At 44.3% G+C, this 14341-nt stretch overlaps 1 protein-coding gene across 1 annotated transcript; it reads left to right on the forward strand.

Moving 5' to 3' along the window:
* Nucleotides 1–907: 907 nt before the first annotated feature.
* ric3b (RIC3 acetylcholine receptor chaperone b) lies at nucleotides 908–14099 on the forward strand (the record flags this gene model as incomplete). Its single annotated transcript, XM_084335304.1, has 6 exons — nucleotides 908–1016; nucleotides 1844–2064; nucleotides 4504–4582; nucleotides 9835–9928; nucleotides 11616–11746; nucleotides 13534–14099. 6 exons carry the CDS (start codon nucleotides 908–910, stop codon nucleotides 14097–14099), a joined length of 1200 nt encoding a protein of 399 aa, XP_084191430.1.
* Nucleotides 14100–14341: the final 242 nt, after the last annotated feature.

The raw sequence follows: 14341 nt of genomic DNA on the forward strand, positions 1-14341 counted from the left end.
AAGAGACATAAAAAAAAATCAAAACCCCAGTCCAAGACAAGACCAAAGACCAAAATGAGACTGAGGAGAACGGACTTTATTCAAGTATTTGGGGGGGGGGGGGGGGGGGGGGCGACACAATACTTGTATTCTGCACCTTTTTAAAAGCTCTGTGGAGTGTGGATGTATTATGAAAAAATTACTCTACATACAAATATTATCTATAGCACCCAGTCTGAGGTTATTACAGGCAGACATTTAGCACAATCTTCACACACTAAACCTTCCCATATCACCCACTTACAACACATATGTGAGGTACTGCAAGGGCGCTACATTCTAGGTCTCCTTCCCTGTTCTACATCCTGCCACATCATCTGAACATAATGTAACTTAAAGTTATGCCAATATTACCAAGTTGGCTGGCTCTAAACTAAAGTGATTTGAACTATCTTCATCATCATCATCATTATCTTCATCATCATCATCATCATCATCATCATCATATCAAGGCCACAAAATAAGTAGTAGCCTATGCCAGTTTGAAGATGGTGTCAAATATGTAGACCTGACCCCTGATTTGGACATAATATCCATTGGTGTTGGTACCTGGCAGGCTGTGCAATATTTGTGATGCTGGGTGACCCAAGAACGGTCAGGATATTACATATTTTGTCCTCCTACCCACTTGAAGTGGGCCACTTCTATGGTCCTTCCCCGTAGAAATAATATAACGTTAAGTGAACGTCGGTGCCATCTAGTGGTAAGACGGAGCAACATACACCCTGTAGCAGACTTCCGCTCCGTATTATGTACAAGGAAGTCTACAAATGGATGGAACACGGCATCCCCAACATTACATCATTTTAGCGACCGTTTAACCTTTGAATTTGTAAGATATTGTATTTGTGAGAGCTTGCGTGCAATAATGTCCATGTCAACATTTCAAAAACTGACCCTGGCGACATGTATCGTGCTTTGCGTTGCTCTGCTGCTTCCCAAAATGCTATTATCTCGTGGGAAGAAGGATGCTGAGGGTAAGGTTGACACTCCAGGTTTTCATAAATGATTTCCTTACATTGCCATAATGCATGGTTTTCACATTGGGGTTTGAATCTCTGTATTGTTATATTTTTTTTTACATTTTTGTTTTGATGATACTATAATAGCTACCTACGTCGTCATTATTGCCTCCTCCTTGCAATGGCACTCTCCTCCCGGTTGAGGGAGCACTCATATCAAAGGACACTATGCATCATTACAGTTCTGTACGACCAGAGCCATAATATATATTATAATAATATAATAATAATAATAATAATAATAATAATAATAATAATAATAATAATAATAATAATAATAATAATAATAATAATAATAATAATAATATAGCTCTGTGTACGACAAGTACGCCAGCAGGACGGGTACAATGTTCATCTAACAGTGTTGAAACGTGGGTGCTGCAGTGTTGAGTGCATAGTGGTAGAGAGACATTAGTATAGTAGGTAGTAATATAAGGACGATTATTTAGTAGAAGAGTCAGTGCATGATAGAAGACAGTAAGAAGGTTAGGTTTTTTCTTCTTTCATTTCAGATATTGAAAACTATAGTGTAGAATAACCTGTCTCCATTATTTGTAACGTACCCCCCCCCCCCCTTTAATTTTTTTTAATTTAAATTAAGCTAATGGCAAATATGTTTTAGAGAGGGTTTGTTTGTCTCTGCTTTAAACACTGTCCACAGTAATAATAACAACACACCTAAAATACAAAATGGGCCACTAGAAAAATAATCGTTACCTCTTAACTGTCCACCAAATGAATGAGATATAGACTTACTTACTCCCACGTTCTCTCTCTCACAGGAGGTCAGGGGCGCTTCCCACCGATGGCCCGGCAGATGTCTCCAGACAGCCAGAGGGCCTCAGGCTCCCAGGTGCCCAGAGCCCACAACACGGAGGCCATAGCCAGGGCTAAGGGCGCGGGCACGGGAGCAGGGACTGGGGGCAAGTCCAACCTCGCTGGCCAGATCATCCCCATCTATGGCTTTGGGATCCTGGTCTACATTCTCTACATCCTCTTCAAGGTGGGGTTATACACAGGGTGCGAACCATGGGGGAGCCATGGCTCCCCTATATGAGACATCAGCCCCCCTGAAAACATGATTTGTGAATTTTTGGGGGGTCTCTAAAATACTGACAATAAATGCTATTTTTGCCATGCATTTCTAATTTTTCTGTAATTTTCTGTATCGTTATCATCGTGTATAATAATAAAATTAGGCTATTTTGATGTATGATTAATGATTTGTGCACGAATTCACCGTAATAGACAATAGCATAAATCTATGGGGTTGCGGCACTGCAGATATACCCTACTCGTAATAGATGGCAACATGCATGCTATTCTTGCGTTTACCATTCGGAGCGTGGCGGCGCTGCAGCCTGCAGGCACAAATCAAACTTCACCCGCCGTAAAAAAAAATTCAATAAATACAGGTATTCAGGATAATGTCGAAAGTTAAACGAAATATCAAAGAAGTAAGCCTTCTAACCAATTTTGGTTTTACAAAGAAGGCGAAGCAGCCTGCTGCGGGGTCTACTTCTGTGACATCCAGATTTTGAGAATTGGGCAGATCTTCACCATCAGGTGGGTGGCGATAATGTTGCATTTGCCTACTATAATAATGTTAGACTCGATGTGTTTGGTCGTGGACTTGTTGTTCGGTATTGGTTCATCCGTGTGTTTATGTGTAAATAGGACTGTTGTGTGTGAATTTTAGTGTTGGATCAGAGGGGTTAATCTGAGCATGTGTATTTCAATATGTGCGTCTTCATCATGCATGCAGACACCTGTGTAGTGTGGACTATGTGTGGTTCTGTAATGTTACTCATACCTATAGCCTATGTCAGCAAGCGTCACAGTAAGCGTCCTCCCTGTGAGGCACGCGCAGCGCTGCTGACCCCCCCCCCCCCCCCCGAAAGAAAAAAAACAATGAGCTCCCCCGAAGACCATGGTATGGTTCGCACACTGCATATATATACATATTTCACAAACATATAAATAATATGTATATTACACAAACATGCGTGATATATATATGTATATTACACAAACATAAATGTATATTACATAAACATACATTCTGTGTAAACTACAGACAAGTCAACCAGCACTTGCTAACAGGTTTGACCCTGTAGCTCAGCTGGTTAGTGTGGCAGCCTGTGGATCCTATGGTCCCAGGTTAAAATCAATTTGGTCACAATAATAAGATAAGATAAGATATTCCTTTATTGATCCCCTTGGGGAAATTCGGGCATCATAGCAGCATGGGGGAGGGGTACAGGTAATGAGCATGGTAATAGTAGAAATGTCATAGATATAGGCAATATGAGAAATAAAATTAAATAAACAGTGTAAACAATATAATTAACTCTTGAGTATAAGAATATGAGAAAGTAAACGCTGTAAATGCATTATGTATTCATATATGTGTGTATATATATATATATATATATATATATATATATATATATATATATATATATATATATATATATATATATATATATATATATATATATATATATATATGTGTACATTGTGTAGGCTATATCACACAAACATGTACACACACACGCACACCATTTTGTGTTGTGTGTCACAAGGTGTTATTTGTGTTGAGTGCTACTCAGAGCTACACGATACAAGATACAATATTCCTTTATTGCCACACAACCAGGTTGGTGGTATTTGTGATCGGTACAGAGTGTATTAACTCAATCAGCGCCAGAGGGATATGTCTAATGTGTGGTTAAAAGGCCAGCGTTCTAAAGTATAGGAATACGTGGCTGTGTTTGCAGGGCTATAACTATGTTATATATTATAGCTATGGATACAATACTATGGCCCATTTGACATCAAGTATCTATCGTTCAATATGTGAAAAAGAAATATTTTTTTCATCCATACATTCCCGTTTTATACCGTGGTGAATATAAGTATGGTTTTAGAGCGGTCTAGGGTAATTCATGGGAGGCTGGTAATAGTCCCCAATGTGTATTATACTAAATGCATTGGCGTTCCGTTCCTACACACGCTACAATTAAGAAATCAAATGCATATGATAGGTATTATGTTCCATCATGAATGCATGTAAGGGTGGGGGGGGGGGGTCGTTTTTTGATGCTTTGATCGTCACCAATGGAATACGTTATGGACTAGCGTTTACACATACGCTCGGATTGCAATGAAGGCATGCTTTGATCAACGCAAGATTGATAACAGATAGCCCTTACCTTGACTAGGATGTGCCCCAAAAAGAATATTCCAATTATCTGATCGCGAGTCCCAGTATTGGTGTCGATCGTGTCGCCAACATAATCCGCCACACATCATCCATCTGGAGCATTTGACACTCCTCAAGCCGATCGGGACAACCGTTCCCCTTGCCCGACATGGAAAAGTCCGCCCGGGTTTGTGTGTTTTTTTGGCAGATCTGAAATGGTTATCATCCCTCTCTTAGATCACTTCGAAAGGGAACTGCAAGCCGACAGAGAGCAGGTTACCCTCCATTAGATCAGAGAACCTGAAGAGGAAGATCAGTGAGTATCACTCTTTATACAATGGCATGCAAATGTCTTGATTCTGATGAAATTAGATCACGCCTATGGGGGTCTAACGAGCCTCGGCTGCGCCTCGGGCCTAACAACCACACATAGGCGTGATCTCATTTCTATAACACACTCCGTCGCATGATGTAATGCTTAAATACAGAACACAGTATGTGCATAATGCAGTCCAGGTAAAGTCGCACCATAACACTGTATATAACGGGGGCTATAGGTTCATCGCATCTGCAGTTTAAACAGTTCAAATGTACAGTGAATGTTCAGAAATTGTATCTGGGTGACACATCAACAACCTACAAATGTCCACAGTACGACAGACATACTTGGTGCAATGATTGACAACAGAGCCTCACATGCAGCACACAGGGACAGTACACAGGGACAGTACAACAGGGACAGTACAACAGTCAGGGATAGACTATAAATACATGTCAGGAGAGGCAGGATGACCTGGAGGTAAAGAGACCGACCAGTAGCCAAAGGTTGCTGGTTCGATCCCCGGCATGGACAATGGTGTGAGGATTGGCCCATTCCCGCCACACGCTTCAAGGTACTGTGAGGAGGATTGGCTCATTGCCGCCACACGCTTCTAGGTCAATTACCAATTGCCATCACGCACCTGTCGTTTGTTTGTAATCAGTGCTCCAGAGCCCTTCATATACTCGGGTCTTTCTGTCAGTCGTTGTCGGGTCGTTTTGGATTACCACTGCTGCTGCCTGTTCCCCCCGTTGTTGTGCCTCGTCTGTTTTTCTTCAGGACGTCTATGGAAGTTGCCGCTGTTGTGTTTCTCTATCATCCGTTGGAGCTGTGCCTCGTTGCCCGCTTTGCGCATTTGCGCTTTGGTGAGTTTTTGGAACGAACCTTTTGGATTCTCTGTTTTCTGTGTGTTTGGATAACACTGAAGATTTGCCATTTTTGTTTTGTACTGGACTCAGCTAAACTTGTGTGTTGGTAACACTGAAGATTAAGTCACATGTGATTATACTGGACTCAGCTAAGGAGGACTGGACTGCCTCTGTATTCCGTTGGCTTGTTTATTGACCACTCTCTCTCTCTCTCTCCGTTCCTCCCGAGTTGGATCCTGGAGTAGCTGCAGAGCCGCAGAGGCAGTGGCGCTACGCCGCTTCACCATCTCAATACCGGGACGATCTGCAGAGCCGCAGACAACTCTGCCAAGAACATTCTCCCCTTTGTTGTTCTTATTGTTATTTCGCTCATTCCTGTTTCAGAAATAAATACGCCCTAGTCTTTGGCTAACTCTGAACTACCTGTCTGTGCCGTGCTGTTGGGGTCGGTTTCAAACCATAACATTACGACCCGACCATGACGACCCCAGCCGACACAGACAGAGTTAGGGCAGCGTTGGCGGTCCAGATCGAATTGACCAACGACCACAGCCTACAGTTAGGTGCGGCCGCGGCTGCTGTGCAGGACCTCCGGGCCCAGGTCCAGCTTATTCTGGATTGCCTTGACACTCCCCACAGCCGCGGCAGACCCCGCGCCTCCCGACCTCGCACCTCGGGAGCCCCGTCTCTCCGAACCACGTTTGTTCGAGGGTAACTTCGAGGATTGTGCCACATTCATCATGCAATGTGAGTTGGTTTTCCTTCATCAACCCAGCCGATTTACGTCAGAGGGAGCCCGAGTAGCTTACATGACTAACCTGCTCACAGGCCGAGCAGCACAGTGGGTCACTGCTTCCTGGTCTATGAGGGCCGATTTTTGTTTCTCCTACCCAGACTTCGTGGCAGAGCTCCGAAGGGTTTTCCACCACCCAGCTCGTGGCCAGGACCCGGGAGCTCGGCTGGGCACCTTCCGGCAGGGCAGTGGCAGTGTCACCGACTACGCGCTGGAGTTCAGACTGGCCGCAACCGAGAGCGGTTGGAATGATCGGGCGCTTCATCTCACCTTCCTGAAGGGGCTCAACGACACTGTAAGGGACCAGCTCGCGACCCGAGAGGAGCCCGATTCTCTCGAGGGCCTAATCAGCCTCGCTATCCGTATCGACGGACGCCTCCGGGAGAGAAGGCGTGAGAGAGCACGACTGGGACCCCCAGACGTTCCCCAGACCCCCCGTCCTTGTGACCGTTCTGCTGACCGTCCTGCCCCCTCCGTGACTGGTGGTTTTTTTCCCTCCCGAGCTGTGACCGAGGAGGAACCCATGAAGCTGGGACGCACCCGCCTTAGCCCGGCCGAACGGGAGTCCAGGCTCTGGTCCGGCCTTTGTCTCTACTGCGGCCGGGATGGACACCGTATCTCCAATTGCCCTACCCGGCCAAGAGGACCAGGCTCGCCAGGACCCCGGGAGATCCTGGTGAGCCGTTTTTCCTGTTCCCACACCCGTGCACCACCTAACCGTCTGACGAGCGTCACCCTAGCCTGGGCGGACCAGCGGGCGACGGTGGGTGCACTCATTGACTCTGGTGCTGATGGGAGTTTCCTGGACGTTGAGTTTGCCACCCGGGCCAACATTCCACTTGAGGACCTCGAGAGGCCCTTGGAGGTTTTCGCGCTGGATCATCACCGCCTGGCTGACATCACTCAACGCACCTGTCCTGTCCTCCTCACCGTTGCTGGTAACCACGTTGAGAGACTCCAGTTTTTTATTACCAGATCCCCTCTTGTCCCAGTAGTCCTGGGTCGGCCCTGGCTCGCATGAGCCCCACATCGCCTGGTCCTCCGGCACCATCAGGGGGTGGAGCTCCTCCTGTCATGCCCAGTGTCTTCAGGCGGCATCCAGTCCTTCGCCCCGGGGTTCCCCTTGTGTCCCTGTCTCCAGCCCCCTCACCGGGCCCCTGTCTCCGTCTCCGGCCCCCCTCGCCGGTTCCCTGTCCCTGTCTCCAGCCCCCCTCACCGGGCCCCTGTCCCCGTCTCCAGCCCCCCTCACCGGTCCTCTGTCCCCGGTCCCCCTTTCCGGGCCTCTGTCTCTGTCCCCCTCTCCAGTGCCCCTGATCACCGGCTTCCTTCGGTCCCATCCGGGCAAGCCGAGGCGGGGTAGGTCGCCGGGTGGCTCCCGTGGAGGGGGGGGTACTGTGAGGATTGGCCCATTCCCGCCACATGCTTCAAGGTACTGTGAGGAGGATTGGCTCATTGCCGCCACACGCTTCTAGGTCAATTACCAATTGCCGTCACGCACCTGTCGTTTGTTTGTAATCAGCGCTCCAGAGCCCTTCATATACTCGGGTCTTTCTGTCAGTCGTTGTCGGGTCGTTTTGGATTACCACTGCTGCTGCCTGTTCCCCCCGTTGTTGTGCCTCGTCTGTTTTTCTTCAGGACGTCTATGGAAGTCGCCGCTGTTGTGTTTCTCTATCATCCGTTGGAGCTGTGCCTCGTTGCCCGCTTTGCGCATTTGCGCTTTGGTGAGTTTTTGGAACGAACCTTTTGGATTCTCTGTTTTCTGTGTGTTTGGATAACACTGAAGATTTGCCGTTTTTGTTTTGTACTGGACTCAGCTAAACTTGTGTGTTGGTAACACTGAAGATTAAGTCACGTGTGATTGTACTGGACTCAGCTAAACTTGTGTGTTGGTAACACTGAAGATTAAGTCACGTGTGATTATACTGGACTCAGCTAAGGAGGACTGGACTGCCTCTGTATTCCGTTGGCTTGTTTATTGACCACTCTCTCTCTCTCTCTCCGTTCCTCCCGAGTTGGATCCTGGAGTAGCTGCAGAGCCGCAGAGGCAGTGGCGCTACGCCGCTTCACCATCTCAATACCGGGACGATCTGCAGAGCCGCAGACAACTCTGCCAAGAACATTCTCCCCTTTGTTGTTCTTATTGTTATTTCGCTCATTCCTGTTTCAGAAATAAATACGCCCTAGTCTTTGGCTAACTCTGAACTACCTGTCTGTGCCGTGCTGTTGGGGTCGGTTTCAAACCATAACAAATGGGGTGCCATTGAGCAAGGCACTGAACAGGGACGCTGCACCCTGCACTCTGACCCCTCTGATGAAATACACATGTACCGGTATATGTGTAACTAGGAGGGACATGCACAGACAAATTGAATTTGCATTGTGCAATTTGACAATAAAGTGATCTTAAATCATGTACAGTAACAGTCAAAAGTTGACGTGGCCCGATGCACAGACTATTTACAGTATATGTTTTGCAAGAATGTGGGTAATATACTGCATCACAATAGGATGATATAATAATAATAATAATAATAATAATAATAATAATAATAATAATAATAATAATAATAATAATAATAATAATAATAATAATAATAATAATAATAGTCACATACTGCATCACAATAGTATCACAATAATAATAATAATAAGTCACATACTGCATCACGATAGTATAATAATAATAATAATAATAATAAGTCACTGGCATCTATGGTTTCCAAATACTGTCAAATTACAGTAAAATCAAATGCATTTACAGATTACAACCTTTATTTAATGGTTAATATTTTGATAAAAGGTAATTTACTGTATTTTTATAGCATTTACACTTTATACTTTAAACATTGATCTTAAGGCGATCACTGACTTTATTGCTTTTATCGTTATATATGCCTATGTTTGTGTACAGCACTTTGAGCTACATGACATGTATGAAAGGTGCTTTATAAATACTTACTTACTTACTTACTTACTTACATACTGCATCACGATAGTATAATAATAATAATAATAAGTCACATACTGCATCACAATAGTGTAATGATAATGATAATAGTCACATACTGCATCACAATAGTATAATAATAATAATAATAATAATAATAATAATAATAATAATAATAATAATAATAATAATAGTCACATACTGCATTACAATAGTACAATATAATAATAAGTCACATACTGCATCACAATATTATAATATAATAATAATAATAATAATAATAATAATAATAATAATAATAATAATAATAATAATAATAATAATAATAATAATAATAATAATAATAATAATAATAATAATAATTGTCACATACTGCCTCACCAATAATTATGGCACAGTGCAGCTGTATTATTATAATTATTGTAATTGTATTGTTTTAAATTGGTTAAATAGTTTTGACTACTCCCCTTGTTGTTGCACTTGTTATACTGTGTGATGTATTTTCTCGACATCATTGTAAATGAGAGCTTTCTCTCAACAATCCATCAATATTAAATAAAGATTGAATGAAAAAGAGTGACGATCCCAACAGGAGACCTAACCCACTTATTCCGCTCCCTCTCCCTCTCCCTCCCTCTAGCTGACTTTGAGCTGTCCCAGCTCCAGGACAAGCTGAGGGAGACTGAGATGGTGATGGAGAACATGGTGTCCAAGGCCAACCACAGTCCTGAAAGGTGGGTGTGTCTGCCTTACAGCCACTTCCTCAACCAGCCTTGGCTGATGTTTTCGGGACTTCTGACTTAATTTTGCCTTTCATTCATTTCCTGTGGCGTAGGACATAATGGGATAGGTGGCACCACGCCACGAACCTTTCGGGAAAAGTCGAAAAACTCTTTGTTAAATAAGTTTAGAAATTTACAAATGTAACTGTTAGAGGTTTTCTTTCTTCCATGAGAAAAAAATACTGGTACCTAGTAATGGTACCTTCAACCTCCCACTGTATCTGTGCAGGCATTTATCATGAGCACTGTTCTGCTGCCTAGTAATGGTGCCTTCAACCTCTAGGGTTTGGTACCGAACCGGATTATGTTGGTAATACTGAGTACTGATTCACGTTATATCAATCGGTGCCACATTTTGGTACCTTGAGAGCTGATAGATTAAGACCCACACAGTTTGAAAATAAACCGAATTCCAATGATGCGCAATTGTCATTTCATAATAGACACAGACCAGCGCAGACCATACATTTTTAGAAGCTATGACATCTAGCTATTCAGCCCTGCGTTCGACAGCCCTGTGACTACTCCTCTCGCGAGTCGCGCTGTATCTGTCATTCCAGGAAATGCTCACAGGCACAGCTGAGAAATCAGTTTAGTTTTTGCGAAGTTACAATAGTGAGTAAAGGGAGAGGCTGAGCCAGTTTTACAACTGAAATAAAACGTTTGTTTGTTTATGCCTGTTTAAGGAGGATATACATGCCGTCTTTGATTATGTACCTGGAAGACCAACGGATGTGAGATGAATATTCAAGGATGAGGTTGTGGGTATGTTTGGGAATCAAAACACAAAGAAAAATGGAGTTAAAAAAAATAAAATAAAAAAAAAGATAAAGAGGGCGAAGGATAAGGGAGGAAAGAGGTTCAAGGAGGGTCACTGGACGCCCATTATTGCCTTAGTCAGTATTTTTATTTATTTATTTTTCTGCAGGTATTGTACTTTTTTCTTTATTGTTTAGGCCTGTATAAGGGCGATGTACATTACGTCTCTGTATTATGTACCTGGAAGACCAACCGATGTGAGATTAACATTCAAGGATGTTGTTGTTTGTATGTCTGTGATTCAGTATGCAAATAAAAATTTTGTTTAAAAAAAAAAAAAAAAAAAAAAATTTGTTATTACAGAGAGAGAGTAAAGTAATGAAAAATGGTACCGTTGGGTACTGGTATTGATTCTCAGGTACCGGTTCAAATGTGAATGGTACTCAACCCTATCAATCTCCTGCTGTAGCTTTGCAGGCATTCGTGTCTAAATAACGACACCAAAACCGCAAGGCAGAAGCCCAGTGTCCATGAGACCAGAATTCCGTTTGGACCAAGCAGGCTCACTGGTTTCACATCCTGCTCGTCTCCCATCAACCCATTAGTTGTTAACCTGTTCATTTCATTTTCCAATTTTTTTTTCTTCCAATTTGTCTATCTGGTCTTTGATTTGACAGATTTTCTCTATAGGGAGGTCCTTGCTCTGGGTTTTTCTTCTTTTTTTTTTTTTTTTTTTTACCTCTCCTGCACATTTTCCACAAACGTATGTTCTACCTTGTATAAATCTACACTTGTGTGTGTACATTAGATACATAAATAGATACTTGGCTGGTAATATAATGGTCATATAATAATGTAATGTATAATCACTGTGTCGCAGGGTGAAGGGTGTGAGTCCAGATCAAGAGGAGAACCTTCTCTTCCAGCTGAGAGAGATTACCAGGGTCATGCAGGAGGGTCGTCTGGTGGAAGGAGTGGTTCCAGAGAAGAAAGCACAGGACGACTGGGAAGGTACACTGACCTGGAAACACTGACCTGGAAACACTGACCTGGAAACAGACCTGGAAATACTGACCTGGAAACACTGACCTGGAAATACTGACCTGGAAACACTGACCTGGAAATACTGACCTGGAAATACTGACACTCTGTGTAACTCTAACTCTAACTACAGACACTCTCAGTCCACTAATAGTCACAGGACTACAGACACTAAGTCCACTAATAGTCACAGGACTACAGACACTAAGTCCACTAATAGTTACAGGACTACAGACACTCTAAGTCCACTAATAGTTACAGGACTACAGACACTCTAAGTCCACTAATAGTTACAGGACTACAGACACTCTGAGTCCACTAATAGTTACAGGACTACAGACACTAAGTCCACTAATAGTTACAGGACTACAGACACTCTAAGTCCACTAATAGTCACAGGACTACAGACACTCTGAGTCCACTAATAGTTACAGGACTACAGACACTCTGAGTCCACTAATAGTTACAGGACTACAGACACTAGTCCACTAATAGTCACAGGACTACAGACACTAGTCCACTAATAGGACTTTCGACAAATCGATTAGTTAAAGATGCTATAGATAACATTCAGCCACTAGATGTTGCACAGTGACTAGAGCACCAGCGTGTCGTTTATCCAATCAGGTGCATTCCACGTTTGATCTTTTTCCCCCTCCTTTTTCCTCCGATTTTCTCCCATCCCAATGTTAGTCGTTATGCCAATTCCCAATCCCCTTCCTGGTCGCTGCGCACTTACCCCCCACAGTCGGTCTGGGAGAGTGGAGGCTATCACGTGCTTCCTCCGACACACGTCTAGCCAATCAACCGCTTCTTTTCACCTGGCAGTGCGGACTCTCACTGAGAGGGTGTAACGTGTGGAAGGATCACACTACCCCCCTTAGATCCTATCCGCGCTGAGCAGGCGCCCCGACCGAACTGTAGGAGTCGCTGTTTACAACGACCCGGACCCACCCCGCCAGCTTTCCCACCCTCTAATACAGCCAATTGTATTAGTGTGAACGGTCAGCCAAGCTGGTGAGAACGCCGGAGCTGTGAGCTGGATTCGAACAGGCGAATCCAGCGTCTCCGGTGTTGGTGACGAACACAATCTCCGCTACGCCACCTGACCACTCCATTCCGCACCTTTTTAATGATTACTCTACATAAGAATGTTATATATAGCACCTTTAAGTGATTTCATAGACATCTGTAAAATTCTGTTCCCCGCAAGCATGCAATAATGCAGAAGATATAGTGCTTGGGATTATCATTTTCCAGGGAAATAAAATATATGAATATGAAAAAGCACAGAAAATTACAAAACTTTTTTTAAAGGCTTGGGTGGTGACATCATCAATGGAAAGGGTGTTGAAGGACACAAAACAACATTTGGGAGCAAATATAAGGCTATGGCAAGATATTTGGAAGCCCTAAGCAATGCAAAGACATTATTGGAACCTCACCCAGAAGCCTTATACATGCAAGCGATGCAAAATATATACGTTTCATAATTTACTTTAGGTTATGAGCAAAAAGAACAACAACCCAAGGATAGAGGTCACACACACACACCTCCAGCTCAGAGCTTGGGGGAAGTAGCTTAGATGTCTTTGCTTAATGGCTACTGAAGCAGCTGTTACAGTCAGTTACAAATCAAGTGATGTTGTTCTTTGTCAGTGCTAAAGGATGTGAGGGGAAGATTCAGAGTTATGCTTGTATTTAAAAATAAAGAAAACCTTGTGTTCAGTTTTTTCCCTGTGCTCTATTTCAATCAGATTTCCCAGCAGAGCCTCAACAATGCTGGGAGCATTCCCACTGTCCTCATCACCACGAGCACCAGAGCAGCCCGGAGACCGAGGCCGAGGCCCAGAGGACGGACGCGGACGGGGCAGACGGGGCCGATTCAGTGGGAAACAGTCCAGAGGGAGAAGTGGAGGAATCAGAGGGTCTGAATAAAGATGACGTGGCGAAAGCTGCTTTCGTAACCACGAGGGATGAAGAGGAGGAAGGACCCGAACGCGATTTGGCCGCCGACAACAACAACGACGAGGAGGAGAACTCGTACTACAGAGCCGGGAGGGGAGCAGGTGAGATTGATCTGGGCGTCCCCGAGGAAGACCTGGCTGATCTGGGCGTCCCCGAGGAAGACCTGGCTGATCTGGGCGTCCCCGAGGAAGACCTGGCTGGAGTCCTGGAGGAGCTGGAGCTGACACTGAAGATGACCTCCGTGAAGGAACAGGAGAAGGTAGAGGACCTCGCCCGGCCGGCAGGGGCGCCGACCGGCGGTACCCACGTCAGACGCAGGAACAGGAAGAAGAGAGCAAAGCGGGATTCACACTGAACACCCTCATTATATGGGAAGGAATACAGACTTTGGAGTTTTTGAGAATTTCTTCCAAGCTTTAGTTCATCTCGAACAATGGACAGTAGCATGAGGGTTAGCAGCTTAGCGACCTGTGTTGAGCTAATAATGGGAGCTTTTCCAGCCGAGCAAGACAGCCTACCTTGTTTCTCTTTTACTTTACTGTACTGTAGCTAGATACAGTCATGTCTATAAATATTTGGACATCGACACAATTTTGG

This window comes from Notolepis coatsorum (assembly GCF_963971535.1).
Source record: "Notolepis coatsorum genome assembly, chromosome: 18".
Classification (NCBI taxonomy): Eukaryota; Metazoa; Chordata; class Actinopteri; order Aulopiformes; family Paralepididae; genus Notolepis; species Notolepis coatsorum.